We start from the raw sequence: 27,153 nt of genomic DNA, 5'->3' as shown, positions 1-27,153 counted from the left end.
GTCACTAAATAAACAAAACAGTAGCAGTAATAACAAAAACAACAAACTGCAACAACAAACCCTGTGGAGGGGAGAATCTGATTTCCAGAGTTGCTACATTGTATTATTTATAACATGTTTTTGACAAAAATTAGAAGACACACAAAAACCAGAAAAGCATGGACCATAAATAGAAAAGTAAAATTCAATGGAAACTGCTCTTGAGGAAAGTAAGAAATAAATCACCCATTATAAATATGTTAAAAAACCTAAAGAAAACCAGGTCTAAAGAATTAAAAGAAATTATGAGAATGTTATGTCATTAAATAGAAATTCTGGAGTTGAAAAATACAATAACTGAAATGAAAAATTCAATAGAAATGTTCAATGAAAGCAAATAGCAAATTTGAACTGTATTATGGTCTGAGGCCCCCAAAATTGGTATAGTGAAATCGTATTGCTCAATGTAATGGTATGAAGAGGTGGTGCCTTTGAGAGATGCTTAAATCGTGAGGGCAAGATGATCATGAATGAGATTAGCTTCTTATAAATAAAGAACTTCCAGAGAGAAGTCTTAATCCTTCCACCATGTGAGGATATGATGAGAAGTCTGTGACCTAGAAGAGACCTCTCATCTGACCATGCTGGCACCGTGATTTTGAACTTCAGTCTCCGGAACTGTGAGAAATAAATTTATTCCCATTGAAGGAACTTTTACATGTCTTTCCTGCTGTCTTAGTTCCAGAGCCTGTAGAGAGGAGCCCACTGGGACTGGCTGAGGGAGAAGAGGAAAGTCTGTTCCAGAAGGAACTGCCTGAGGGATCATAAGAATTTCTAAACATGGAAAAGGGAGGAATAAACCACTTGTTGAAAAAGTATTCTATAGTTTTCCAGGTCTAATAAAAGAACAAAGCATGCATAATGGAATCCAACAACAGGAAGATATCAAAAAGGGCATTTTCAAGTCATTTATTTTACAAAATAGCAATTCAAATCAGCATACAACAGTTTCAGCCTTTCTGTCAGTAAATAAAAGTTATTTTTAAATAACTTTTCAAAAATGTTCTGTTGTTTACAGGCCATCCAGTCTGCTGTGTTTTGATAAAGAAGCCTGAACAGACTAAGCAGGAAGAAAAAAACTGGTGACCTTGAAGACAAGTCATTGAGATAATCCAGACTGTAGAACAGAAACAAAAAAGAATGAAAAAAAAGATGAACAGAGATTCAGAGAGCTGTGAGTAAACAAGAATTCCAATATATGCATATTGACAATCCAAGAAAAAGAGGAAAGAGCCAGAAAGAGTATATGTAGAAATAATGGCCCCAAACTTCCTTACTTTGATGAAAAACATTAACCTTCACATACAAGAATCTGAATGAACACCAACAAGGATAAAAATCAAAGAGATCCATGCCTAGCTACATCATAGTCAACTGGTAGAAGACAAAGAGATAATCTTCAAAGCAGCAAGAGAGAAGGGACTCCTGATATACAAGGGATCCTAAGTAAGACTGTCAACTAATTTCTCAGCAGAAACCATTGAGGCTAGGACACAGTAATATAACATCCAGAATGCTGACAGTATTGTAAAAAATGTCAACAAGGAATTCTGCATGTAGCAAAACTATCCTTCAAAGATAATGATAAACAAAGACCTTCAAAGATAATGATAAACAAAGACTAAGAGAATTCAATGCTAGCAGATCTGACCTACAATAAATACTAATGGGTTTCCTTCAAGTGAAATGAAAGGACAATTAGTAACAAATCCATATGAAAGCTACATGAAGAAATAATACCAATAAACATAGCTAAATAAATAAATAGATTTTGTTTGTAGCTCTTTTTCTTTTCTTATTTAAAAGTAATATGAGTAATAAAGTGCATAAAGTAATAATTATAAAATTGTGTTGATGGAATTACAACACATAAAAGGTGTAATTTGAGCCCTGGCTGGTGTAGCTCAGTAGATTGAGTGCAGGCCTGCGAACCAGAGTATCACAGTTCGATTCCCAGTCAGGGCACATGCCTGGGTTGCAGGCCAGTTCCCAGCAGGGGACACATGATAGGCAACCACACATTGATATTTCTCTCCCTATCTCCTTCCTTTCCCCTCTAAAGATAAATAAATAAAATCTTAAAAAAAATAAAAATAATAAAAGGTGTAATTTGTAGGACAATAATGGGAGGGAAAAGGGAATGGAACTGTGTTTGAGTGAAGATTTATATACCATTAGAACTAAGTTGGCATTAATCTGAAATACATTGTTTTATGCCAAGATGTTAATTACTAGGTTGGGCAAAAGCCTGTATATTTTTTTCTGTAAGATAAAAGACACGTTTTCCATTTTCACCAATAACTTTATTGATTTAGACATTTTGAGTATGCCAGGTATCTCAGAAAAAAGATACCAACTAAAAGGGGCTTTTGGTGGCTGACTGGGTTCAAACAAAAAACCCAACAACAACAAAAAAGAGCCCAGCTATTTCTATACAGGAGCATTTCACACAGACTGCACCTCACAGAGAAGCCTGCACTGAACTGCCTTCCTGCACTCTGATTCTGCTGCCTGAGCCAGCCCTATGAAGGAGTTCCTGGAATCCGATTTCAACCAAGAAGACTGAGGCTTTCCCATCAAATTGGAGCAATGCAGCTCTGACCAATCAGGACAGTGCCTTTTAGAGGACTTGGCGTCCTCATTTGCATGAGGAAGGGCCAATCATGGAGCAGGGTTACGGACTTCTGTCTATATATGCTAGATCCCCTCTGGGTTGAGGAGCAATTTTTCCCTTTCCACTGAAGGCTGAAAGACTGTTTCACAGCTAGAGCTGAACAACTGGAAGAGATCTCATTGGAACAGAGCAGACCACACCACAGCAGAATAAAGCCACCTAGCTGGAGAGGGACCTGGCCCCAGGGCTGTCTCAGAGCAGTGCTGTTTTCACAGCCATGCCACATCACCATTAAGCTGTTTTGCACTGGATAAATTTTTCTTCACCGCAGATCAATTTCTGTTGGGTGTTGAATTGGCACCTACAATGATGGGTTAAAAATTTAAAAAGACTAAAATCATACAAAGTAGCATTTATAATCACAATGGAGTGAAACTATAAACCAATAAAAAAGAAAACTAGAAAATTCACGTATATGCAGAAATTAAAACACAGACTTTTAAACAAGTTGGTCAAAGAAGAAATCACAGGAGAATTTAGAAAACACTCTGAGACAAATTAAAATGAACAGTATATACCAAAACTTGCAAAATACAGTGACAGCAGAGCTCAGAAGGGAAATACATAACTCTCAAATACCTACATTGAAAAAGAAAATATCAAACCAGTAACCTAAATTTATAGCTTAAAGAACTAGGAAAGAGTGAACTACACTTTTTTTAAAGAGCAGAAGAAAATCAATATCAGAATGAAGATAAAATAGAGAACTGAAAGACATCAGAAAATCAACAAAAAGCAAAATTTGGTTCTTTGAAAAGATTACAAAAATTACAAACCCTTAGACTGACCAAGAAAGAAAAGACAACTCAAGTTACTGACATCAGATATGAAAAAGGACACACTTCTACTGACCTTACAGAAATAAATTATAAAGGACTAAAATATAAACTGTATGCCAACAAATTAGATAAATTAGATGAAATAGACAGGTTCCTAGTAAGACACAAACTACCAAAATTGACTCAAGGCAAAGAAAATCTGAATAGATATACAAACAAATTTCTCACAAATAAAAATCCAGGTTCAAATGGCTTCACTAGTAAGTTCCCCCATTTTCAGAAAAATTAACACCAATCCTTTACCAACTCTTCCAAAAAATAGAAGGAAACAATGTCTAACTCAATGATGACAGTATTAGCAAACTGGACAAGGACATCACATGAGCACTATAGACCAGTATCTCTTATGACTATTGTTATACCCAGCTAGGAAAATTACAGCTAGGGCATTACCCAACCCTAAATCTGCAGTTCCTGGAACAGGGTAATGAACAAACATCCGGGAACAATTGGGTTTAAAATTCTAGCCAAATAAGGTAACTAACCCGGGCCCACCAGAAAGTGCCCGCCAGCAGCAGCACCCACCAATCAGGGACCCTCGCCGTTTTTAAATAAGCCAATAGCTAACCGCCACCTCTGCTTCTGTATGCCTTTGCTTGCTTGCTAGAAAATATAAATACCCAGTAGTCTGTAAGCCAGGCGCGACTTCCATTTTGTAGCTCTGAGTAGCTACTTGACTCCGGTCACAGTTGGGGAAGTTCGCCCCTGCGCAGGAAAATCTTTGGCCATTAAAATTTTTATCAATTCGGTTCTGGACTCCGAGAGTGTGTATTTACCTGCCGATCATCTACAACACTATTATGACCGTAATACAAAATTCTCAGTGAAATATTAGTAAACTGAATCCAGCAACAAACAGTACTATATACCACAGGCAAATTGAATTTATCCAGGAATACAAAGTTGATTTACTATCTGAAAATCAATCGGGGTAATATATCATATTAACAGAATAAGCAACAAAAGCCACTCCATCATCCTAACAGGCTAAGAAAAGTATTTGAAAAAAATCAAACAAATTAGAAATAGAAGTAAACTTTTCCCAACATGACTAAGACCATCTATGAAAACCCAAATTTAACATCATGCTTTATGGTGAACAACCACATACAGTCCCCTTGAGACTCAAAAACAAAGATGTCCTCTCCCTTCACTTTTGTTCAACACTGTATTGTAAATTTTAGCAAGGAAAATTAGATAGGAAAAAAAAGATACAATGTACCCAGACTGGAAAGGAAGAAGCAAATTTCTATTTGCAAATGACATAATCTCCATTTACAAATGACATTATCTTGCATATAGAAAACCCTGAAGAATCCCACACATACACATGCAAAAAACCCTATTAGAAACTAGTTCAGCAAGGTACAGGATACAAGATCCATATACTTAAAAGAGATTATTTCTACACACTTAGCAATGCAAATCCCAGAAAGAAATATAAAAGAAACCTATTTAAAGTAGCTACACCCACCCTCTACCCCCCAAAAAACAACCCCAGGAACAAAAGATGTGCAATACTTATAAACTGAAACTATAAAACATCACGGAAAGAAACTAAAGAATACTTAAATAAGAAGACATCCCATATTCTTTCTACTGGAAAAGTTAATATTGTTAAAACAGCAATATTTCCCAGACTGATCAACAGATTCAACACAAGCCCTATGAAAATGCCATCTGCCTTTTTATTTGGCAGAAATTTACATGCTAAAATTCATTAAAATATTGGTTCTACTCAAATTAAAATTAAAGATGAGTTCAGGATGCAGAATATAAGGAAAAGCTAGGGAGAATTAATATTTTGCCAGGGATTCCTTATGTCAAAAGAACAAAAACAAACCATATGATGTATTCACCATGTGAAAAATTATGGTATTTCCCTAAGATTCATAGTTCGAAGTCTGAGATTACACATATTTTATATTAAAGACTAAACTGTCATATGCTAAAGAACATTTTAAGAATATCAGTCCACTAATACATTTCATAAAAATTAATTTTAAGACTGAATCTCAAAATGTATTTTCTCACAAAAACAAAAAGAAAAACACATTTTTATACAAAACGTTTTTGGAATAAAACCACTTTTCAAGGTATAATTTAAAAAAAGTTAAAGGCATAATTCTAAAAATGAGAAAGGGGCTGAACTTATACATAAAATTTTAAACCTTAACTTTCCTAAAAATATAATCAACACATGTATGTCAAAGATACACTAAGTCCTTAATGAAAGAAAACCAGCTTGACAAGCCAGCTCAGAGCAGATAGAAGCAGAAGATATGTAGATGGTAGAAAAGATGCTAAAACCAAGACTGCAAAATTAGAAACCTGGTAAATGTCCCACAGGACAATAAAATGATAACTTTTGGGATTATTTTTTTCTCCAAGGCAGAAATAATTAGAAACTTTTCAATATTCTGCAAGTTAACATCTAACTTCAAGGGTCTGAGTATTAATCATTAATAAATACTAAGTCAAACAACAAAACTTTCTCTGCTATATCAGATGACCATCAGACAGGCTGGTTAGATAGTGGTCTAAAGCAAAATTGCAAGGGCATATATTCTTCCAGCCAAGATGGAGGTATAGGTAGACATACTGTACCTTCTTGCATAATCAAAAGGACAACAGCAAATTTAAAAACAAAAAGCAACCAGAACCGACAGAAAATCAAACTGTACAAAAGTCCTACAACTAAGGAGTTAAAGAACAAACATTCACAGAGACGGGTAGGAGAGGTGGACACAGACAGCTGGGTGGAGAGGACTCATAGCAAGGCTGCAGCTGGAGGACCGGGGCAGGTGAGGTGGCAGCTGGCAGAGTGGTCAGTCCCACATTTGAGTGCAGATAAAATGGGAGGAACAACTGGGGAGTGAGACAGACCCCACGACCTAGGGTTCCAGCTTGGGGAAATAAAGCCTCAAAACCTCTGAGGGTTGTGGCTGGAGAAACTCCCAGCCTCACAGGAGTGTTCACTGGAGAGACCCACAGGGTCCTAGAATGTACACAAAACCACTCACCTGGGAATTAGCACCAGAAGGGCCCAAATTGATTGTGCATAGCAGAGGGGTAACTGAAAGCCAGTAAAGAGCTAAGCAAATGTTCCCTCTTGGACCCCTCCCCCATATACAGAGTCACAACAGAGTGATGTGGGTTGCCCCGCTGCTCTGGTGAACACCTAAGGCTCTGCTCTTACTAAGTAACAGGTACACCAAAACAAAACAAAACAAAAAAATGTCCCAAATGAATGAACAGATCAAAGCTCCAGAAAAAATACAACTAAGTGACAAAGAGATAGCCAACCTATCAGATGCATAGTTCAAAACACTGGTAATCAGGATGCTCACAGAATTGGTTGAGTATGGTTGAAAAATAGAGAAAAAAATGGTTATGAAAAGTGAAATAAAGGAAAATGCACAGGGAACCAACAGTGACAGGAAGGAAACCAGGACTCAAATCAATGGCTTGAATCAGAGGGAAGAAATAAACAGTCAACCAGAACAGAATGAAGAAATAAGAATTCAAAAATATGAGGAGAGGCTTAGGAACCTCCAAGATGTCTTTAAACATTTTAACATCCAAATCATAGGGGTGCCAGAAGGAGAAGAAAAAGAGCAAGAAATTGAAAACTTATTTGAACAAATAATGGAGAACTTCCCCAATCTGGCAAAGGAAATAGACTTCCAGGAAGTCCAGGAAGCTCAACCCAAGGAAGTACACACCAAGGCACATCATTATTAAGTTACCCAAGATTAAAGATAAAGAGAGAATCTTGAAAGTAGTAAGACAAAAGGAAAGAGTTACCTACAAAGGAGTTGCCATTAGACTGTCAGCTGATTTCTCAAAAGAAACCTTGCAGGCAGGAAGGGGCTGGAAAGTATTCCCAAGTCATGAAAGGCAAGGACCTACACCCAAGATTATGCGATTCGGCAAAGCTATCATTTAGAATGGAAGGGCAGATAAAGTGCTTCCCAGATAAGGTCAAGTTAAAGGAGTTCATCATTACACAGCTCTTATTATATGAAATGTTAAAGGTACTTAACTAAGAAAAAGACTATGAACAGAATGTGAACAATAAAAGTGACAAAAAAAACCCTCACAACTATTAACAATTAAACCTGAAACAAAAACAAAAACAAACTAAGCAAACCACTAGAACAGGAAAAGAATCACAGAAATGGAGATCTCATGGAGAGTTATCAGCGGGGGAGTGGGAGGAGGAGAGAGGGGAAAAAGGTACAGGGAATAAGTAGCATAAATGGTAGGCAGAGTACAGACACGGGGAGGTTAAGAATAGTATAGGAAATGTAGATACCAAAAAACTTGTATGTATGACCCATGGACATGAACTAAAGTGGGGGATGTGGATGGGAGGCAGTGTACTGGGTGGAGAGGAATGAAGGGGGGAAAATGGGACAACTGTAACAGTATAATCAATAAAATATATTAAAAAGAAAAGAAAGGGCATATCTTGATTTCTTTCTAAATTTTAGATAATTTTAACATAATTTATTAATTTCTGATTTTGATATTTTTCTGTAAACTTAACATAATGAAATAAAACTATCTAAACAAATTAAAGTCATGTTAAGAATGGAAATATTATGTATATTTTAGAGAGAGAAGAAGAGGGGGAAAGAGAGAGAGATATCAATTAGTTGCCTCTTGTATGCACCCAGATCAGGGATTAAACCCACAACTTACCTATAGATCTGTGTCATGATGAGGGATTGAATCCAAACCTTTTGGTGCATGGATGATGTGCCAAGCAACTGAGCCACCCAGCCAGAGCAAGAAATATTCTTTTTTTCTTTTTAAGATTTATTTATTTTTAGAGAGAGGGAAGGGAGTGCAAAAGAGAGGGAGAGAAACATCAGTGTGTGGTTGCCTCTTGACCTCTTGTGGTTGCCCTACTAGGGACCTTGACCACAACCTAGGCATGTGCCCTGACTGGGAATTGAACCTGCGACCCTTTGGTTCACAGGCCAGCACTCAATCCACTGAGCCACACCAGCCAGGGCTGGAAATATTTTTAAGGTATAGGAACTGATGTTAATATATTCTTGGTATTTTTAATTCCGGGTCTTACAATGTGAAGCAAGAATCAGCCTATGTGACAATATGATACTTCATAATTACCAATTATGATATGACAATCTGCCAAATTAGGGCTGCCACTACTGAAAGAAAAGGAATTTGTCAAATTGATACTAACAGCCCCGTCATTACCACAGCTATCACTTTCAATGAGCTGTAAACATTAAGAATTAGAGGCAGTGAAAGAGGGACATTCTCTTTACTTAGCTTGTGTGCAATGGTAAGCATTATCTTTACCAATTCTGGTTCTTCTACTTGAAAATGAAGATCTTCACCTGGCTGGGAAACTTCAGGATGCTGAGGAATACAGGGTAAGATCACTCAGTGATAGGTTGCCTATGACATATAACATACTCAAAAAGAACCAGGTCCAGAAAGAGACCCAAACCAAGACACATCATAAGTAAAATGGCAAAGGTTAAAGACAAAAAGAGAATCTTAAGGCAGCAAAAGAGAGGTAGTTAGTTACCTAAAGGGAGTTCCCATAAAGCTGTTAGCTGATTTCTCATCAGAAACACTACAGGCTAGAAGAGAATGGCATGAAGTATTCAGAGAAGGATTCAAAGAAGGAAATGCAAGGATCTGAATCCAAGATAATCTATCCAGCAAGGCTATTATTTAAAATTGAAGGGGAAATAAAGAGCATCCCAGAAAAACACAAAGACTACAGGAGTTCATTACAACCAAACCTGCATTGTCAGAAATGTTAAAGGCACTACTGCAAGAAGAAATAGAGAGAGGAACATAAACATAAAGAATAAAAATGGCAATATATAAGTACCTATTAAAAATACCCTTAAAAGTAAATTGATTAACTGCTCCCATCAAAAGACATAGGGTATCTGAGTGTATAGCAAAACATGACAAATATATATGCTGTCTACAAGAGACCCACCTCAGAACAAAAGATTCACACAGGCTCGAGTGAAGAGATGGAAAAAATATTCCATGCAAATGGAAACAAGACAAAAAATACCCTGGGGTAGCAATACTTATATCTGACCAAACAGACTTCAAAACAAAGGCCATAATAAGGACAAAGAAGGTCACTACATAACACTAAAGGGATTGATCCAACAGGAGGATATAACCCCGATAAACATATGAGGTCTGTCCAGAAAAATCCAGCTGCTGTTAATATAATGAGAATTTGCACAACACTGATGTAACCTGGCAACCAAAGACAGTGGCCTAGAATGCATAAGCATGAACACTGACAACTTCACTGTACCAGTCAGTGGGGACAGTAGACACTACTGAGTGAACATGTGGCCATCGCATTCAAAATGAGCAAGCAGAACAACAAATCAGCATCAAATTTTGTGTTAAGCTTGAACATTACTCCTTGGAAACTATTCAGATGATTTAGAACACTGCAGCTATGGGTAACTGGTGATTGGCGGCTTCATCACAACAATGAACCCTTTCATCCATCGTGTCTTGTACAAAGGTTTCTGGTAAAATATCAGTCACTCAGGTGACTCAGCCCTTCTACAGCCCAGATTTGGCACCCTGCAACTGGCTTTTCCCCAAATTAATACCACATTTGAAAGGGAAGAGATTTCAGACCATCAAAGAGATTCAGGAAAATAGGATGGGGCAGCTGATGATGACTCAGAGAACTGTGTGAGGTCCCAAGGTGCCTACTTCGAAGGAGATTGATGTGTCATTGTCTTATGTACAAGGTTTCTTTTATCTTGTATCTTCTTCAATAAATGTCTCTATTTTTCATATTACATGGCTGGATACCTTCTGGACAGACCTCATATATGCACCCAATATTGGAGCACCTAAATATATTAAAAAAACAACTCTTGGTAGATTTTGAAAAAGACTGACAGCAATAAAATCATAGCAGGGGACTTTAACACCCCACTGACATCAACAGATAGATCTTCCAGACAAAAATATGAACAAGAGAGCAGCTACCTTAATGACACAGTAGATCAGATAAATTTAATTGATACTTACAAAACATTTTATCCCAAAGCAGCGGAATATACACTCTTCTCAAGTGCACATGGAACATTTTCAAAGACAGACCATGTATTAGGACACAAAAATAAGTTTTAACAAATTCAAGAAGACTGAAATAATATTAATCATCTTCTTGGATTACAATGGCATGAAACTAAAAATCAAAAAACCCCTCAAAAACATTCAAACACATGGAAGCTAATAAACACATGTTATTAAACAATGAATGGGTTACTAATGAGATCAAGGAAGAAGTAAAAAAAACTACCTGGAAACAGATGAAAATGAACACACAACAACCGAACAGTGAAAAGCAGTCCTGAGAGGGAAGTTCACAGCATGATAGGCCTACCTCAAAAGCAAGAAAAACTGCAAATAAACAATCTAACCCTACACCTAAAAGTTTTTGGAAAAACAGCAAGGAAAGCACAAGTTAGGTAGAAGAAAGAAAATAAAAAATATCACAATAGAAATGATACAGAAGCTATAAAGCAATACAAAAAAGCAAGGAAACCAAGAGATGGTTCTTTGAAAGATAAACAATTGATGAAGCCAGACTCATCAAGAAACAAAGAGAGAGGACCCAAATAAATATAATTAGAAAAGAAAGATGTGAAGTTACAATGGACATCATACAACACATAAACACAAAGGATTGTAAGAAAATACTATGAACAACTAATTATATGCCAACAAATTAGACTGCCTGGGTAAAATAGACAGATTCCTAGAAACAAAACAATCTTCCAAAACTCAATCAGGAAGAATCAGAAAACCTGAATAGACTGGTAACAACTAATAAATTGAAACAGTAATCAAGAAACTGCCAGGAAACAAAAATCCTGCTGAATTTTACCAAACATTGAAAAAAAACCTAACACCTATCCTCCTCACACTATTCCAAAAAATTCATGAAGAGGGAAGACTTCTAAGCTCTTTTTATGAGGCCAGCATTATGCTAACCCCAAAACCAGATAAAAAGACAATACAAAGACAGAAAATTATAGGTCAATATCTCTGATGAACATACATGCTAAGATTCGCAACAAAATATTAGCAAATCAGACCCAGAAATACATTAAAAAGACCATACACCACAACAAAGTAGGATTTATTCTGGGGATGCAAGATTGGTATAATATTTGCAAACTAATAAATGTGATACATCACATAAACAAATTGAAGGATAAAAATCACATCTTCATATCAATAGACGCAGAAAAAGCATTTGATAAAATCCAGCACCCATTTATGATAAAAACTCTCAATACATTATAGGCCATATATGAAAAACCCACAGTCAACATCTTACTCAATGGGCAAAAACTACAAGCATTTCCCTTGAGATCAGGAATAAGAAAGGGATGTCCACTCTTATTCAACATAGTCCTGAAAGTCTTGGTCACAGTGACTAGACAAGATGATGAAATAAAAGACATCCAAATTGGAAAGGAGGAAGTAAAACTATCATGATTCTCAGATGATATGATATTGTACACAGAAAACCCTAGAGATTCCACCAAAAAACTACTAGATTTAATAGGTAGATGAATTCAGCAAAGTGGCAAAATACAAAATAGAAATCGGTGGCACTTTTATGTACCAATAATGAAATCTCAGAAAGAGAAACTAAGAAAACAATCCCATTTACCACTGCAATAAAAAAAAAAAAAGGTACCTAGGAAGCCCTGGCTGGTGTAGCTCAGTGGATTGAGCACGGGCCTGTGAACCGGAGGATTGCAGTTTGATCCCCAGTCAGGGCACACGCCTGGGCTGCAGGCCAGTTCCCAGTAAGAGATGCACGAGAGGCAACCATACATTGATATTTCTCTCCCTCTCTCCTACTCTTCCCCTCTAAAAATAAATAAATAAAATTTATTTTTAAAAAAGGTACCTTTAAAAAGAAAAGGTACCTAGGAATAAACTTAATCAAGAAGGTAAAATATCTGAACTTGGAAAATTACAGAACATTAAAGAAAGAAACAGAAGACACAAAAAAGTGGAAGTGTGTTATATGTTCATGGATTGGAAGAATTAACATCATTAAAATGTCCATACTACTATAGGGGACAGGTCCATATGGTAATGGCAAATGTAGCTCAGTCCTGGTTTGGAAAACTGACAGGTGAGATGCAGCACAGAAGAGCCAGGCCCACAGATTGTCTTTCCCATCGGGAATCAGGCCTGTATTATATCTAGGCTGCTTTGAGGCTTGCTTTTGCTAAAACTCCCTTACCCTGAGTTAAGGCAGAAATGTTTAATGTATATCTCTGAAGTAACTTCCTAAAGTCTGTGCTAAACCTCCCAAGGATGGAATGTAACCAGTTCAACCACTTCTTCCCTTTGCATTTGCAACATCCTTTTCATTGTTATCTGTAAAAGGTAATCACCTAAAGCAAACCTGTGCATAATGAACGAGAACCTTCCTCGATGTAATGCTCCCAGAAAAGCAATGAAAGCCTGTCCAGGAAAGAGTCAGGGTGCTCTCTCTCTCTCAGAGAGTGGCCATGCTGTCCCTTTTCTCCACAGGACTTCTACATTCCATGTGAATTTGTTCATCACATCCACAACACTGCAGATGCCACTGGTTGGAGTCCACATCATACTACCCAAAGCAATCTATAGATTCAACACAATTCCTATTAAATGGCATATTTCACATACAGGGTCCAATAGAAGTAACTCACCTTGTTTATGAGTGTTTATGATTTTTACTACAAAATCATAAGCATGCAATTCTGTAACATGACATTTGTACATAGAACAAATACTCTAAAAATTTATATGGAACCAATAAAGATTTGGAATAGCCTCAGTAATCTTCAGAAGGAAGAACAAAGTTGGAGGGATCACAGTAACTGATATCAAACTATACTACAAGGCCACTGTAATCAAAATAGTTTGGTACTGGCATAAGACAAGCAAATAGACCAATGTCATCTATTAAGCTTGATCATCATTAAAAATGTCCATACATTTTTAATTAGACAAGAAAGACGGTAAGAAAGAGGAAATTACTGAGAGTGGGCAGAAAGGGAATGATCCCTATGAATAAAGAGTGTGAGTGTGTGTATACATATATTTTTCCCCAAATTTCCTAAGTGAAATTTTCCAAATGAAAAATATACTAATTTCACTGCCCTATAAATAACAGAAATTTCCTGGGAACAATACAAATTTAACATCATAAGTAAATTTCCCAGATTGCCTATCATATCTAAAGGTACCCCTGATATTTTTGAAAGATCTTGAAATTTGGTTCAGTATATATATATATATGAAATCTTCCTATAGATTATAGCCTTTACTCACAAATCAAACAATTTGATTCATTTTCCAGAAGGGGTGTGGGTAAGGTAGAGAAGTCACAAGATTTCAGGAAAACACATGTCCTCAAACCAAGATAGCAGATCAGAAACAAAGGAATTCAAACTTACCAGAGGTCCAACTGAAGAAAGCACAGCAGCCATTATATCCTCCTCTTTGTTCTCCTCTCTAGAAGGAGTGGAGTTCTACAAAGACATACCTGAGAAAAAAAAATAAGCCATGAAAACCAATCCTGCCTTGGTAATCTCAGACTCACCAAGTTGGACTTCCAAAGAATGTAAGAGTAACCTCTAACATCAGGGAGAAAAAAGGATTCTTGCTCCTGGAAATCTTGAGATTTTTAATACTATTAATTGTAGTAACAGCCAGCAGGCCAGACATTGTACAAGGAGCTTTAAAAATACTTTCTCATTTGATCCTCCCATCAACCCCATGGGAATTACATAAATAGATGAGGAAGCTGAGGATTAGAAAAATTAGTCTTATTTATCCAATGCCATCATGACTCCAACTCAGTCTAATTCCATTGCCCACACCTTTTTTCATTAAATCAGCTTGTTGTGAAATGAAAAGTTAACATGCAGAGCCCTTTTTAAAAGGGAGCCAGAGTAGCCATTCCAAAGAGTTACCTTGTACCTCTTGCTCCTCGAACCTTCAGAATATTTGAACCGGGTAAAATAACCTTTGGACTGGGCTACAGCAACATTTACAAACAATTGTTTGTAAAACCAACAGGAAAAGCAGACATTCTGACCACAAAGACTGAAGATTATGGAGTCTCTTTCTAAAGATGGAACCTGTAACCAACCATGTAAAGCTGAAGAGCAACTCAGCAGTTCCATGGCCCTCAGAGAGAGACTTTGCTGTGCTTAATTAATATGCTGAATCTGCTCCTGCCCTGAATGGGCACCTTACTTCCTGCAAGATTCAGTATAGAGCTTTTGCTCAATAAACACAGCAGATTTTAATTTAATCTTACAGTTTGTGTCAATCATCAGCTCATCTGAAATGATACTATTTACTCTCTTCTGAAAACAAGAGTTATAATAAATGAAGCAAGACTATTATAAATTCAAAGAACATCAGAGATACAGAAATTAAATAAATATGAGTATACTGAAACTTATACTCAAAAGTTATTTTCAAGCATTCATGGAGCTTGTAATTGGCTAAGTTAATCATTTACCACTGACCAAAGAAAATATCAATAAAAAAGAAGAAATTGAATATACTACATTCTCTGACCATGATGTGGTAGAATTACAAATGTAAATGGAAGTCTGAAGGGCAGGGGGGAAAACCTATCACCTGGAAATTTAAAAAACCCTCCTGAGTAACTAGTAAGTCAAAGAGAGGACTTTAAAATATAATTGCCAGTGAATTAGAAAGTAAGAGTACTATAGATTTAAAATGCATGGGTTGCTGCCAGGACGTTAAAGAGAATAAATTTATAAGCCTAAATACTTTCAAGTAAATTTTTTTTAAATAATGAAAATATTAAACATTTAATTGAAGAAAAATAATTAACAAGCCATAAGGAAGAAAAAATAAAGGAAGAAACTAATGCTAAGAAAACAAACTAAAATGGCTGACAAAGACAGCAGCTGATTCTCTAAATAATGAAATACACAAATCAGAGAACAACAAAAGGAAAAAATACCAATAGGTTTATAAGACAGAAATAAGAAAGGGGCTATAACAGGTAAAACATCTTAAGACTGTATGGCAAAAAAATAGAACTTCCCAAAGAACAATTTTTGTTTAAAAATTTTCCAAAACAGTCCCAGGCTCTGCCCCGTTCGACTTAACAGGTGTGCTAAAGCAGAATCAAAGTGGCTCTACCTAGTACATAAACACAGACAGGCTACCAATATCAGGAGACAAAGAAATATGGCCCAAATGAAGGAATAGAACTCCAGAAAAAGAACTAAGCAATCTGGAGATAGCCAACCTATCAGATGCAGATTTCAAAATACTGGTGGTCAAACTGCTCAAAAATCTCACCGAATATGGCAAAAGCAAAAAACAAATAAAGGATCTACTAAGGGAAAATTTTAAAAAATCCACAGAAAACCAACAGTAAAGGGATGGATGCCAGGATTCAGATCAATGATTTGGACCATATGGAAAAAATAAACATTCAACCAGAACAAAACAAAGAAACAAGGATTAAAAAAAATGAGGGGAGTTTAAGAAGACTCTGGGACATCTCCAAAAGGGCCAACATCCAAATCATAGAGATGCCAGAAGGAGAAAAGGAAGAACAAGAAATTGAAACCTTATTAATGAAAAAATAATGAAAAACTTCCCTAATTTGGCAAAGGAAATAAGGTACAAGTCCATGAAACACAGAGAGTCCCAAACAAATTGAACCCAAAGAGGTCCACACCAAGACATATCACAATTAAAATGCAAAAGGTGAAAGATAAAGACAATCCTAAAAGCAGCAAGAGAAAGGTAGAGAGTTAACTACAAAAAAGTTCCCACAAGACTATCAACTGATTTCTCAAAAGAAACTTTGCAGGCAAGAAGGGATATACAAAGTGATGAAAAGCAAGGATCTATGACCAAGATTACTCTATCCAGAAAAGCTACCATTTAGAATTGAAGGACAGATAAAGTGCTCCCTCACATGTGGTAAAGCTAAAGGAGCTCATTATCACCAAGCCCTTGTTATATGGAATGTTAAAGGGACTTATCTAAGACAAAGATCAAAACTATGAACATTAAAATGACAAACTCAAAACCATCAACAGCTAAATCTAAAAAATACAGAACCAAAAACAAACTAAGCAAACAACTAGATCAGATATATAATGATAGGTATGGAGATCATTTGGAGGGTTATCAGCTGGGAGGGGGAGAATGAGGGAAAAGATATAGGAATTTAGAAGCACAATTGGGCAGCTATAGCATAGACAGGGATGTTTTAGAACAGTATAGTGTGGGGGATGGTGACGGCTGGCATCACAGCCAAGGCTGAATGCTTAACAAAGCCATGCTTGACTGCTTGCATCTGCAAGGTGGATCAAGCCAGTAGCCAATGACAGCCCAAATCTGCAGGGGTTGAACAGGAGATAGATAACTGCAAGCTTCAGCTGTATTTGCTGTAACTTTTGCAGAAGACATATTGGTCAGATAGCCTGAGAACAGAACAATCTGTGCCTACAGCGTCTCCGTGGATTTGCAAAATGTCCTTGAGCCTTATCTAACCAACCCCTATAAAATAAACACGAAAACCATGTTCAGGGCTCATTGTCTCTCCATCAGAGGACAATGTCCCACCTGGTCCCCACTTTTCCTTAAACTATCTGTGTTGTGTCTTTCTTCATCTCCCAACAACCCCACTCAGGTATCCCCAAGCCGAGCTGGTTGCAGCAGGTGGCGCCCAACGAGGGCCCTGAGTACAGGAGAATTCAGAAACCCAGGTAAGGAGATGCTCCTGAGTGCAGCTGCAAGTTTTGAAGTGAAGTGAGGAATGATTTAAGTTTTCACCAGGTGTAAAACATGGGGAGTGCAGGATCCGCTGAGAGGCGGCTTTATGTACAAATGCTTAAATCTACGCTTACAGTAAGAGGAACTAAAGTACGTAGTTCTCCATTAGAGCAGTTCTTGGGCTTTGTCCAGCAGACTTGCCCTTGGTTTCCAGATAAGGGAACCGCTAATAAAATTACATTGGCAAGGGTAGGTGAAAAACTGCAGAATCGGTACACTGCTGAGAGGACGGCACAAATGCCCAGTTTTACTTTTACTTTTGTGGGCTCTCATTCATGATGAGCTCAATCTGTGGAACGAGGAACTAAGAGTAATCAATAGTAGATACTTTGGTCTCAACAGCGGAAGGGTACACCTCCCTCCTGCCAAAACCAACAATGGCTCTGCCAGCACCCCTGGCTGAGTGTCATGATGAGCCTTTTCTGCCAGATTATGCTAAAGAGCTCAAGGAGGAGGCTCAGAAGATGGAGACAGAGAAAGATAATTCTGAGCAGGAAAATAATGATTTTCCAGACCCTGCAAATTCCCATGTGCAGGGACTGATCCACCAACCACTGGTGCTGTGCGTGAAGGACAAGGGCCTCCTTGAGGCTGCTGTCAGGCCATCCCCTATGGGCCTCGGCATCCAACCTAAAGGGCCCAGGAAAAAGACCAGGTCTGAGGTTCCTATTTGGGCTATACCATTTCAGCCTTTAAAAGTTACTCACTGTGCTGGTTAATGTGAGATAATGTCTCTGATATTTGAGCTTTACACCATTTACATCTTATCAGGACATTTGTAGTACCAGGTGGTCTAAAATAAAATTCTAAAGCTAGTGTCTCACTCCCTCCTCTTAGAGGATTTAATTTGAAAATACCGGTTTACTTGAATTTTATCTTTGCTTCAGGTTTTGTTTTTGTTTGTTTTAAAAGAAATGGCTCAGTCTCAATCTCAAAGTGTTTTACTAAACCTCTAGTAAACGGAATGAGATCTCTAATGTTGTTACATCATAAGGATTCTTCTCAAAGAATTTAAATTGTTTAAAGAGGAAAAAAGATCTCGCTCTCCTCTCAGACAGTAAAAACCTCAGAAAGAAAAACAATGAGAAAATATGTCTTTTAACTACTGTGAATCCTCCTTCTAGAGGCCCAGAAACTGCTTTGGTCCTGGGAACAAGCCGTGCCAAGCTTAGTATCTCCCTTCCCTCTTCTCCAGCCTCCCTAAAGTTGTCCAGGGCACTAGATAATGACTGCTCACTTTTAAGCTCACGCAAGAAACGCAATCATCACCAAGAATAGGAAAAATGTAAGTGTATATGCCAGCAGGAAAAAAACTGTTTCTGAAAGTTATGAAATGTATTTATAAATTTGTCAATCTAGAGCATGCTTATTACATACTTTTGATTGTTGCTAAAAGAATTTTAATTAGAAAAAAACGTATGATTTTAATAATGAAAGGTATAAATTATGGCATTTTATCTTAAAAATAGGATTAAATGTGGGTTATTCTAAAGTTGGTTATGTCTGAATAAGTTAAAAGGGCAAACTAAATAGGGCTAGAAAAGTTGAAAAAGGATTGTGTAAGTTGAAGAGTCTGTGTAAGTCGAGATAGTCTGTGCAAGCTAAAGGAGGACTGTATAAAAGAAAAAGAAAAAAGAAAAAATCAAGAAAGTGATAGAAAAGAAAGGAAGGAGGAGTTAAAAGAAAAAAAATTACTTAAAAAAAAGTGCCTCCGGCTGGCTTCAAACCAGACAAGCCTGGCTGCATCAGGCTGAGGGGGAATTGGTTTTGCTTTTCTCCCTTCCTGAGATGCAATCTTCACAGCTGCCCAGCCTTCAGCCCAGTTCCTCAGTTTGCTGCCAGGCCCCCAGTGCCCTTCAGCAACCATCCAAGGCCTTCAGTCCACAAGTTGCACTGCCCTTGAGGTGCACCAGTTAGGGGCAATTCACACACCACCTTCTCATTCTTTGCTGTCCTAGATGCTAGGGACTCTTTGTGCCCCGTCAGGCTAGTTCAGCACTCCCCCCCTCCCCAAGCCCCTACCACTGAGTTAAGTCTTTCTGGTGATTGCTGACTTAGTGAGCCCTGCAGTTCTCCTCTTGGGAGGGGTGTCTCTGCCTTCCTCTTAAAGAGCCAGTAGGCCCTGCAGGGCAGGGGTGCCACTGTAGCTTCCGCATGCCGGTGCAGGTACGCACCTCCTCTGCTTCAGGCGTGCTCCTTCTGGGTCCTGCGGGGTCAGGTGCACTCCCTCCTGGTGCTGCGGGCATGAGCACTCAACCTCCGCTACTGGGGCAGGACAAGTAGCCTCCTGTCCCACAGGTTTGGGTGGGACAGGTTTGGGTGGCACACTCTCCTCGGGATTGGGGTGTAAGCACAGGGCCTTCCATGCCACCTCGGGAGTGCCACACATCTGGGCAGGGTTAGGGGCGCAGAGGCTGGTGGGGGGCTGCTGCAAGAGAATTCCCCAAACAGCCAGAGTGCCTCTTTTTTCACTTTCTCTTTGAAAAATTCCTCCTGCTCTAGCCTGCGCTCCATACAAGAGCCTGGCCTCTCACACTGCCCAATTCTCCAACCAGACAGGGGACTATCTGGGTCAGTGTCTGTCACTGCCCCACTCTCCCCAGCCAGTGTCCAGTCTCAGTGGGTTCACACAGCCCCTGTGTGTTTACCACTTCGCCCTTATTGCCCCCCCCCCTTCCTGCCCTGTGACTTCAAGCAACCAGGTCTCTCTGGTGCTACTCAAACCTTGTTTGGCAGGGGAGGGAGCCATTGATCCAGTTCTCTCCCAAGAACCCTGCAGCAGACCTGGAGGGTGCTGCACTGGGGCTGCAGCTGCCCTGGTCCCCAAGCTGGACCCAGGGTCTTTATTGTCCTGAAGCACTCAATCTTGGCTATGATGCCAGCCTTCATTGTCCCCCACAGTACAGAAAATGGAGAAGCCAAAGAACTTACATGGGCAACCCATGGACATGAACTAAGGTGAGGGGGGCTCCCTGGAAGGAAGGGGGAACCGGGCAGAGGATAGCAAAGAGGGGGAAATGGGACAACTGTAGTAGCATAATCAATAAAATATACTTTATAAAAAAGAATGTAGAGTAATTTATTCCATGACACTAGGGGGTTTCACTAGACACAGTAAAGATTTTGATGGAACAGAAACAATAAGAAGATGAGGGAGGGAAAAACAGTGTAGTGTGGAGGTTAAGATATGAATAAAGGAAGGTTAATCTGGGGGGATTCCTATGTTGAAGCCTCAAGGTTACCAATAAAAGAGGTTTTTCTTTACACCAGTGTTTCTACTTTTTTTCAGGTAATGGATTCCTTTGCAGATCTAATGAAAATTATGACTCTCCTCCCAGAAAACCCTCACATACAACTAGAAGAATCTCAAATTTCAGAACTGAAAAGCTCATAAGCCAATATTATTAAAAAAGAAATTATTTGGCTCCATCCAAGATCTAAATCAGGATCTCTACTACAGGTGTGAGGCACAGAAATCTACATTTTCAACCACTACATTGAGAAATTCCATTCTAATGAACCCCAAATTAAAGACTTTTCTTTACAAACTTGAAAATAAATGGAAATGTTTTACCAGGAGGATTCTTGAGTCTAGGCAAAGCTATGGCACTGCACCAACGCCCTCTAGTGAATTTCTGCTTCATGTCTGGTATTTCTTGAACCACTCTTCATCTCATAGTGCAGAAGCTATACTTATGCCAAGTTTAAACACATTTTAAAGCAATAATTGAAATTGTTCTAACAAATATTAACAATGATTACATAACAACAACAGCAGATCTTAACTTTGGGGGGATCCATCTGAGATTATTGAGCTTATCCACAGAATAATGCATGTGAATGATGCTGCAAATTATTTCAGGGAGTTTGACCTTTCCAAACCCATACACTGACCTCAAATTAGGAAGTCCAGTTTTACAAGGTTGGAAAGAAAAAAAAGTGGTTAAAGAAAAAAATAAGTGAAAACTAATTTTTTCCAAAATACAAAAGCAGACCTACAAAGAGTGACTTAAGACACTTTCGCATCTTTAAAACTTAGCAAGACTGGTGTGAGTCATCACTTCCTTTTAAATTTGTAAAGATTAATAAATTCCTTGGCAATATGCCAGTAGATAATACTAGCCTAATATGTTTAACAACCAAACTGTACAATAAACATCTTTTTAATTTTATAATCAAAACAATGCTATTTAAAATTTAATGTTATTTGATTTCGTGTAAAATAATGCACAAAGAAAAGGACGGCAAGTCAGTAAGTCAAAACTACTGAGACCTCTGTAACCTGAGTCTGTGATGTTTACCCTTCTGTCTTCCCATACTCTTCAAGTAGACAAGAAGAAGTGCTTATATATACATAGGAGTTTTGTATTGGAGTTAAATTCCAGAGTAGCTGTTCACACTCCCTGCTCCTAATGTTGGCTTGACTACTGTGGAAATTTCACTATAAGCAAGTAATTTAAGCACAATGAATCAAACGTTAGCAAATGAGGCTAACCACATTGTATGTTTCTAGCTTTGCCTTTGACATTATGCAGAGATATCCAGAGAGTCATAATTTACTAGATATTTTTTTCCGGATGTTGTGACTTTACCCAAGCCCTGTCTTCCCAACCATTGCAGAAGTACCAAAGACTTAAAGAGAAACTTCACTTGCTGTGATTCCTAAGCCAGTGCAATTATTTAAAAACGAGAATGTTATCGTCAAGGCCCAGACAAACATTTCCCAACCAAAGCAATACTACTATTGTCATGTAAGGGAGGGAGGAGCAACTTCAAACTGATTATCTGAAATCCCATAAAATGAGCCGCCAAGAAAAAGCTGCCCGGGCTACCCAAAGACAAGCGAACAACCGCTTGTTAGGTCACCAGAAGGGAAGCCCAGTTCCAGCCCTGCTGGAACAGAAACCCAGACTGGAACAGTCCCTCCCCCAGCCCCGCTCTCTCCCTGCCTGCCCTCCTCTGCCCACTAGGGGGACCGTAAAGAGCGGGAGGTCAGACTGAGCCTCCAGCCCCAGCTCCGCGCGCCCTGCGCTCCCCAACCCAGCGAGGCCGGGACCGCCTCCATGGGAACCGACTGCCTTCTTTAGGAGGCCGAGTGGAGACCTAGGCGAAAACCCGGCTGGGCTGTGGCCCGGCTCCAATCGCCTCTCAGGGCTGGGCGGCTCAGGGAACGCACAGGGGAGGAAATGGCCACACCATGGACACAGCGGAAAGTCGCGCGAAAAAGGTGCCGAGGGAAACAGGATCCTGATGCCTGGGGAAACAAGTACCTGGCTGCGGAACTGAGGACAATTGAGGGCACTCGCGGACAAGTGAGCAGGGCGGGAACGCCTCCCGCAATGGCGCCAGCTCGGAGGGGCAGGTAGCCGGCAGGACAGTGCGCCTGCGCAGCCTGGTGGCGGAACTACAATGTCCAGAGTCCTCAGAGCCTGAACGTTTCCTTTTGTTTGCATTTATGAGGGAATTGGCTGTATTTGTCGTTATTTTGGGTGCCTTGAAAATTCAGATTGAATAAATTTGTCCTAAGAGGCCACAACTGCGGGTCAAGCTCTAGCGTCACAGAGGAGAATGACACAACCTTTGCCTCGGAATATTTCCCTCTGACTAAAGAAATAAAGCCATTGAGAGAACACGTAGGACCCAGATATCTGCCTGCTGGTACATGTCCGGACCCTTGCCTGTCTTTCATTCAAGTTCTCGACCAAAAAAATTGGTAATGCCTTCATTATAGTTTCTGGGTCTTTGAACCAGAGCTTCTTTCTTGGTTCAACTAAATAATTTTAATATACAATGTAATTAATTTATTGTATCGTACAACTAATAATGTCAATATACAATGTTATTGATGATTATATGGTATATGTATTACACAGGTGTTACATGATTATTTTTAAAAGCGTGTTTTCCTTTCAGGCCGTATTCTCCGCAAACAATCCACAAGTGCTCTGGGATAGCTTGCTTCCGTCAACGAAGAGACTACTTCCTCTCTATGCCATTCCTACTCCACATGTCTCGGGTTCTTGTGCTGCTTTGATTGTGTATGAGGCCTGTTCTGGATGTGCCTCTTCAAGGTGGAGATTTGCAGGGTAAAAGAAAGCTCAGTGAATCTGAACACAGTGTAAAATGGCTCTTGAGATTTCAAAGAACCAGTGGATAGATAAATTTGGGGAAAGTGTGACATCACCTTTGAACTATCAGAGTGGAAAGAAATACAAGTGGGAAATCAAACTCCTGGAGATAACATATATGATATACAAAATGAAAAATATACTGGATTGGATTAAGAGCAGATTATTAGACACTGCAAAAGAAAAGATTAGTAGAGTCAAAGGCATACAAATAAAAACTGCCCAAAATAAAACAGCGAGAAAAAAAATGGAGAATGAACAGAACACCAGTGAATTACAGAAAACTATGAAATAGCCTAACTATGTGTAATTAGAATTCCGGAAGGAGAATAGTGAGGGAGGGAGTAGAAATTTCTTTTACCAGTTCCCCCCTCCCGCCTGACGGCTGTCAGTCTGTTCCATGTCTCCATGCCTCTTTGTTTTGATTTGTTCATCATTTTATTTTGTTCATTAGATTCCACATATAAGTGAGATCATGTGGTATTTGTCTTTCTCTGACTCGCTTATTTCACTTAGCATAATACACTCTGAGTCCATCCACACTGTCATAAAGGGTAAAATTGCCTTCTTTTTTACGGCTACATAGTATTCCATTGTGTAAATGTGTATCAGCTTTTTAAAAAATATGTTTTATTGATTATGCCATGACAGTTGTCCCATTTCCCCCCTACATTCCCCTCCACCCTGCACACCCACTCCCACCTACATTTCCCCCCCTTTAGTTCATGTCCATGTGTCACAAGTTCTTTAGATTCTATATTTCCCATATTATTCTTGTCCTCCCCCATCTATTTTCTACCTGCTGTCTATGCTACTTAGTCTCTGTACCTTCTCCCCCCACCCTCCTCCCACTCCCCTGTTGCTAACCCTCCATGTGATCTCCATTTCTATGGTTTTGCTCCTGATCTAGCTGTCCTCTTAGTTTGCTTTTGCTTTAGGTGTGGTTATTAATAACTGTAAGTTTGCTGTCCTTTCACTGTTCATATTTTTTACCTTCTTTTTCTTAGTTAAGTCCCTTTAACATTTCATATAATAAGGGCTTGGTGATGATGAACTCCTTGAACTTGTTTTTATCTGAGAAGTGCTTTATCTGCCCTTCCATTCTAAATGAAAGCTTTGGTGGATAGAGCAATCTTTGATGTAGGTCCTTGCCTTTCATGACTTGGAATACTTCTTTCCAGCCCCTTCTTGCCTGCAAGGTCTCTTTTGAGAAATCAGCTGACAGTCTGATGGAAACTCCTTTGTAGGTGACTGTCCCCTTATCTCTTGTTGCTTCTAGGATTCTCTCCTTCATTTTAATCTTGGCTAATGTAATGATGTGCCTTGGTGAGTTTCTCCTTGGGTCCAACTTCTTTGGGACTGTCTGAGCTTCCTGGACTTCCTGGAAGTCTATTTCCTTTGCCAGATTGGAGAAGTTCTCCTTCATTATTTGTTCTAATAAGTTTTCCACTTGTCGCTCTTTCTCTTCCCCTTCTGGTACCCCTATAATTCAGATGTTGGAATGTTCAAAGATGTCCTGGAGGTTCCTAAGCCTCTCCTCATTTTTTTGAATTCTTGTTTCTTCTTTGTTTTCTGTTTGGTCATTTGTTTTCTTCCTTCTAGTCCACTCCTTTGATTTGAGTCCCAGTTTCCTTCCCATCACTATTGGTTCCCTGTGCATTTTGCTTCATTTCACTTAGTGAAGCCTTCATTTATTCATCTAATTTGTGACTAAAATCAACCAGTTCTGTGAGCATCCTGATCACCAGTGTTTTGAACTGTGCATCTGATAGGTTGGCTATCTCTCAGTCACTTAGAAGTATTGGCTCTGGGGCTTTGAGCTCTTCTTCTTGAGCCATAATGTTTTGCTTCGCTTGCGCTTCTTACATATGAGGTGTGGAGCCTTAGATGTTCACCAGGGTGGGGCAACCCAGTTAGTGGGTTGTGACGCTGTAGGTGGGGGCAGGGTCAGAAAGAGGCAATGGTGTTTTTTCCTGCATTTTAGGATTTTGATCCCTTCTGTTGCTTCCCACCAGCAAATTGGGCCCTTCTGGTGCTAGTTCCTAGGTGTGTGGGCTTGTGCACCCTCCAGAACTCAACGAACTCTCTGTGAACCTGGGAGCCTCTCCCTGCACCTCAATCCCCCAAAGTTTTTCCAATTGGTGCTTTTAGGCTTTAATTCCCATTGCTGGGGCCCTGGTTGTGCAGTCTGTCTCACTGCCCTTGTTTTTGCCTGGTTTAACTGTGCGTAAATGTGTGACCATAGTCAGCCAGCCATCTTGCACCCTCACTGGGTCTGCCCATTGTAACCCTGTGCCTGAGATCTGCCAACCGCTGCTTGTGTGTCTGAATTAAGTCTGGCTGCTTTTTCCTGGGCAACCGGCTGACTCCGCCCCTCTTATTGGTCTGGATGAATGGTTTGTTGTTGTTGGACTTTGGCACAGTTTAATTTTCTCTCTCTGTTTTGGTTGCATTCTGGTTTTTAAATATTTGTTGTTCATAAACTTGGTTGTGTGGGGAGGTACAGTATTTTCACCTATGCGCCTCCATCTTGGCTGGACCCAGACACTGTGGTCTGTATATCAGCATTTTATCCACTCATTTACTGGTGGGTACGTGGGCTGTTTTCAGATCTTGGCTGTTTTTATATTTTTATTTGGAAAATTTAAAAAAATCATACATTGTTGCCTTTAACAAGACTGTAATAAAAATAGGTTCTAAGGACTCCATATTTTTTTGTAGGAAGTAACAGGTCATTTTAAGTTATATCAGTTCTTGGCCTAATATAACCTAAAATTGCCTTTAGGCATAATTTAACAACAACAAAAAAGCTTGCATGTGCTGGCATTACCATGATGTTCAGTTATCAATTAAATATGTTCTAAGACCTTAAAGGAAGCAACAGTGAGGATGATTTTAAGTGAATGTGTTTCTTTTTTAAAGAGTACATGTGTTATAAACAACTCATAAGTGAAATAGTTCTCATTAATATTCAAATGTGGCTTTATGCAAGTTTTACAAACTTGCATGCATTGAGATTTTGTTTTACATGGAATAGCACTAGGAAAATCTTTAAACTTTGGTGCTTTGCCTCTTCTTTATTTTCCCTATGGTGGCCATTATTTTGACTTATTGAAAACTATTTGAGATGTGTACTGCTATTCTAAATAAGTGGTTCTAACATCCTTTGTTTCTGGCATAAGGCATATAACTTAGTGTTAAGTGTCTTGATGTATAAATGATAATATGTGGCTTCTTTTAAGATATGTTTTTTAATGGTTTCCTATAACCATTAAAATATTGTGAAAAGTGGACAGTTTCTTATGCAGCTATAGTGCGTGCTGTGAATTGATTTCATTTTAATCCATTGACAACGTTTGTTTCCTTGTGTTTTGGAGAAAATCGTTTTGGAGGAATAATTTATTGTGTTAGCAAGTACTAAAGAGATGCTCCAGCTTAAACGGGCAAAGTGCACTTTGTGTGAAGAAACACTTCCTGACAAGTACATATCCATTTTACCATTGCTGAACCTATAATTTAAAAAAATTTAGATGCCTTATGCTTTTGAAGGAAAAAGTAATTTTTTATATAAAGC

At 38.8% G+C, this 27,153-nt stretch overlaps 1 protein-coding gene and 1 non-coding gene across 3 annotated transcripts in view; one reads left to right on the top strand and one right to left on the bottom strand.

Annotated features, from left to right (window-relative positions):
* ZNF624 (zinc finger protein 624) overlaps positions 1-22,808 on the bottom strand; it is a 45,364-nt gene extending 22,556 nt beyond the window's left edge. The window contains exons 1-2 of one of the 2 annotated variants that reach the window (XM_037165940.2): positions 22,722-22,808; positions 14,067-14,155 (exon numbers count right to left, since the gene is read on the bottom strand). In XM_037165940.2, coding sequence (XP_037021835.2) covers positions 14,067-14,099 — 33 coding nt within the window. In that variant the 5' untranslated portion in view covers positions 14,100-14,155; positions 22,722-22,808. Of the gene's footprint in view, positions 1-14,066; positions 14,156-22,721 lie in introns of those variants that run through there. The other variant, XM_053665705.1, reaches the window with a different exon arrangement.
* LOC119043596 (small nucleolar RNA SNORD22) lies at positions 677-802 on the top strand. Its single transcript, XR_005081454.1, has one exon. It is a non-coding gene; the product is annotated as a small nucleolar RNA SNORD22 (small nucleolar RNA).
* Positions 22,809-27,153: the final 4,345 nt, after the last annotated feature.

The sequence above is a fragment of the Artibeus jamaicensis genome, unplaced genomic scaffold, assembly GCF_021234435.1.
Source record: "Artibeus jamaicensis isolate MK-2021 breed Jamaican fruit bat unplaced genomic scaffold, CSHL_Jam_final contig_419, whole genome shotgun sequence".
Taxonomy (NCBI): Eukaryota; Metazoa; Chordata; class Mammalia; order Chiroptera; family Phyllostomidae; genus Artibeus; species Artibeus jamaicensis.
The sequence above is the reverse complement of the archived record's forward strand: the minus strand, read 5'-3'. Positions and strand labels throughout refer to the sequence as shown.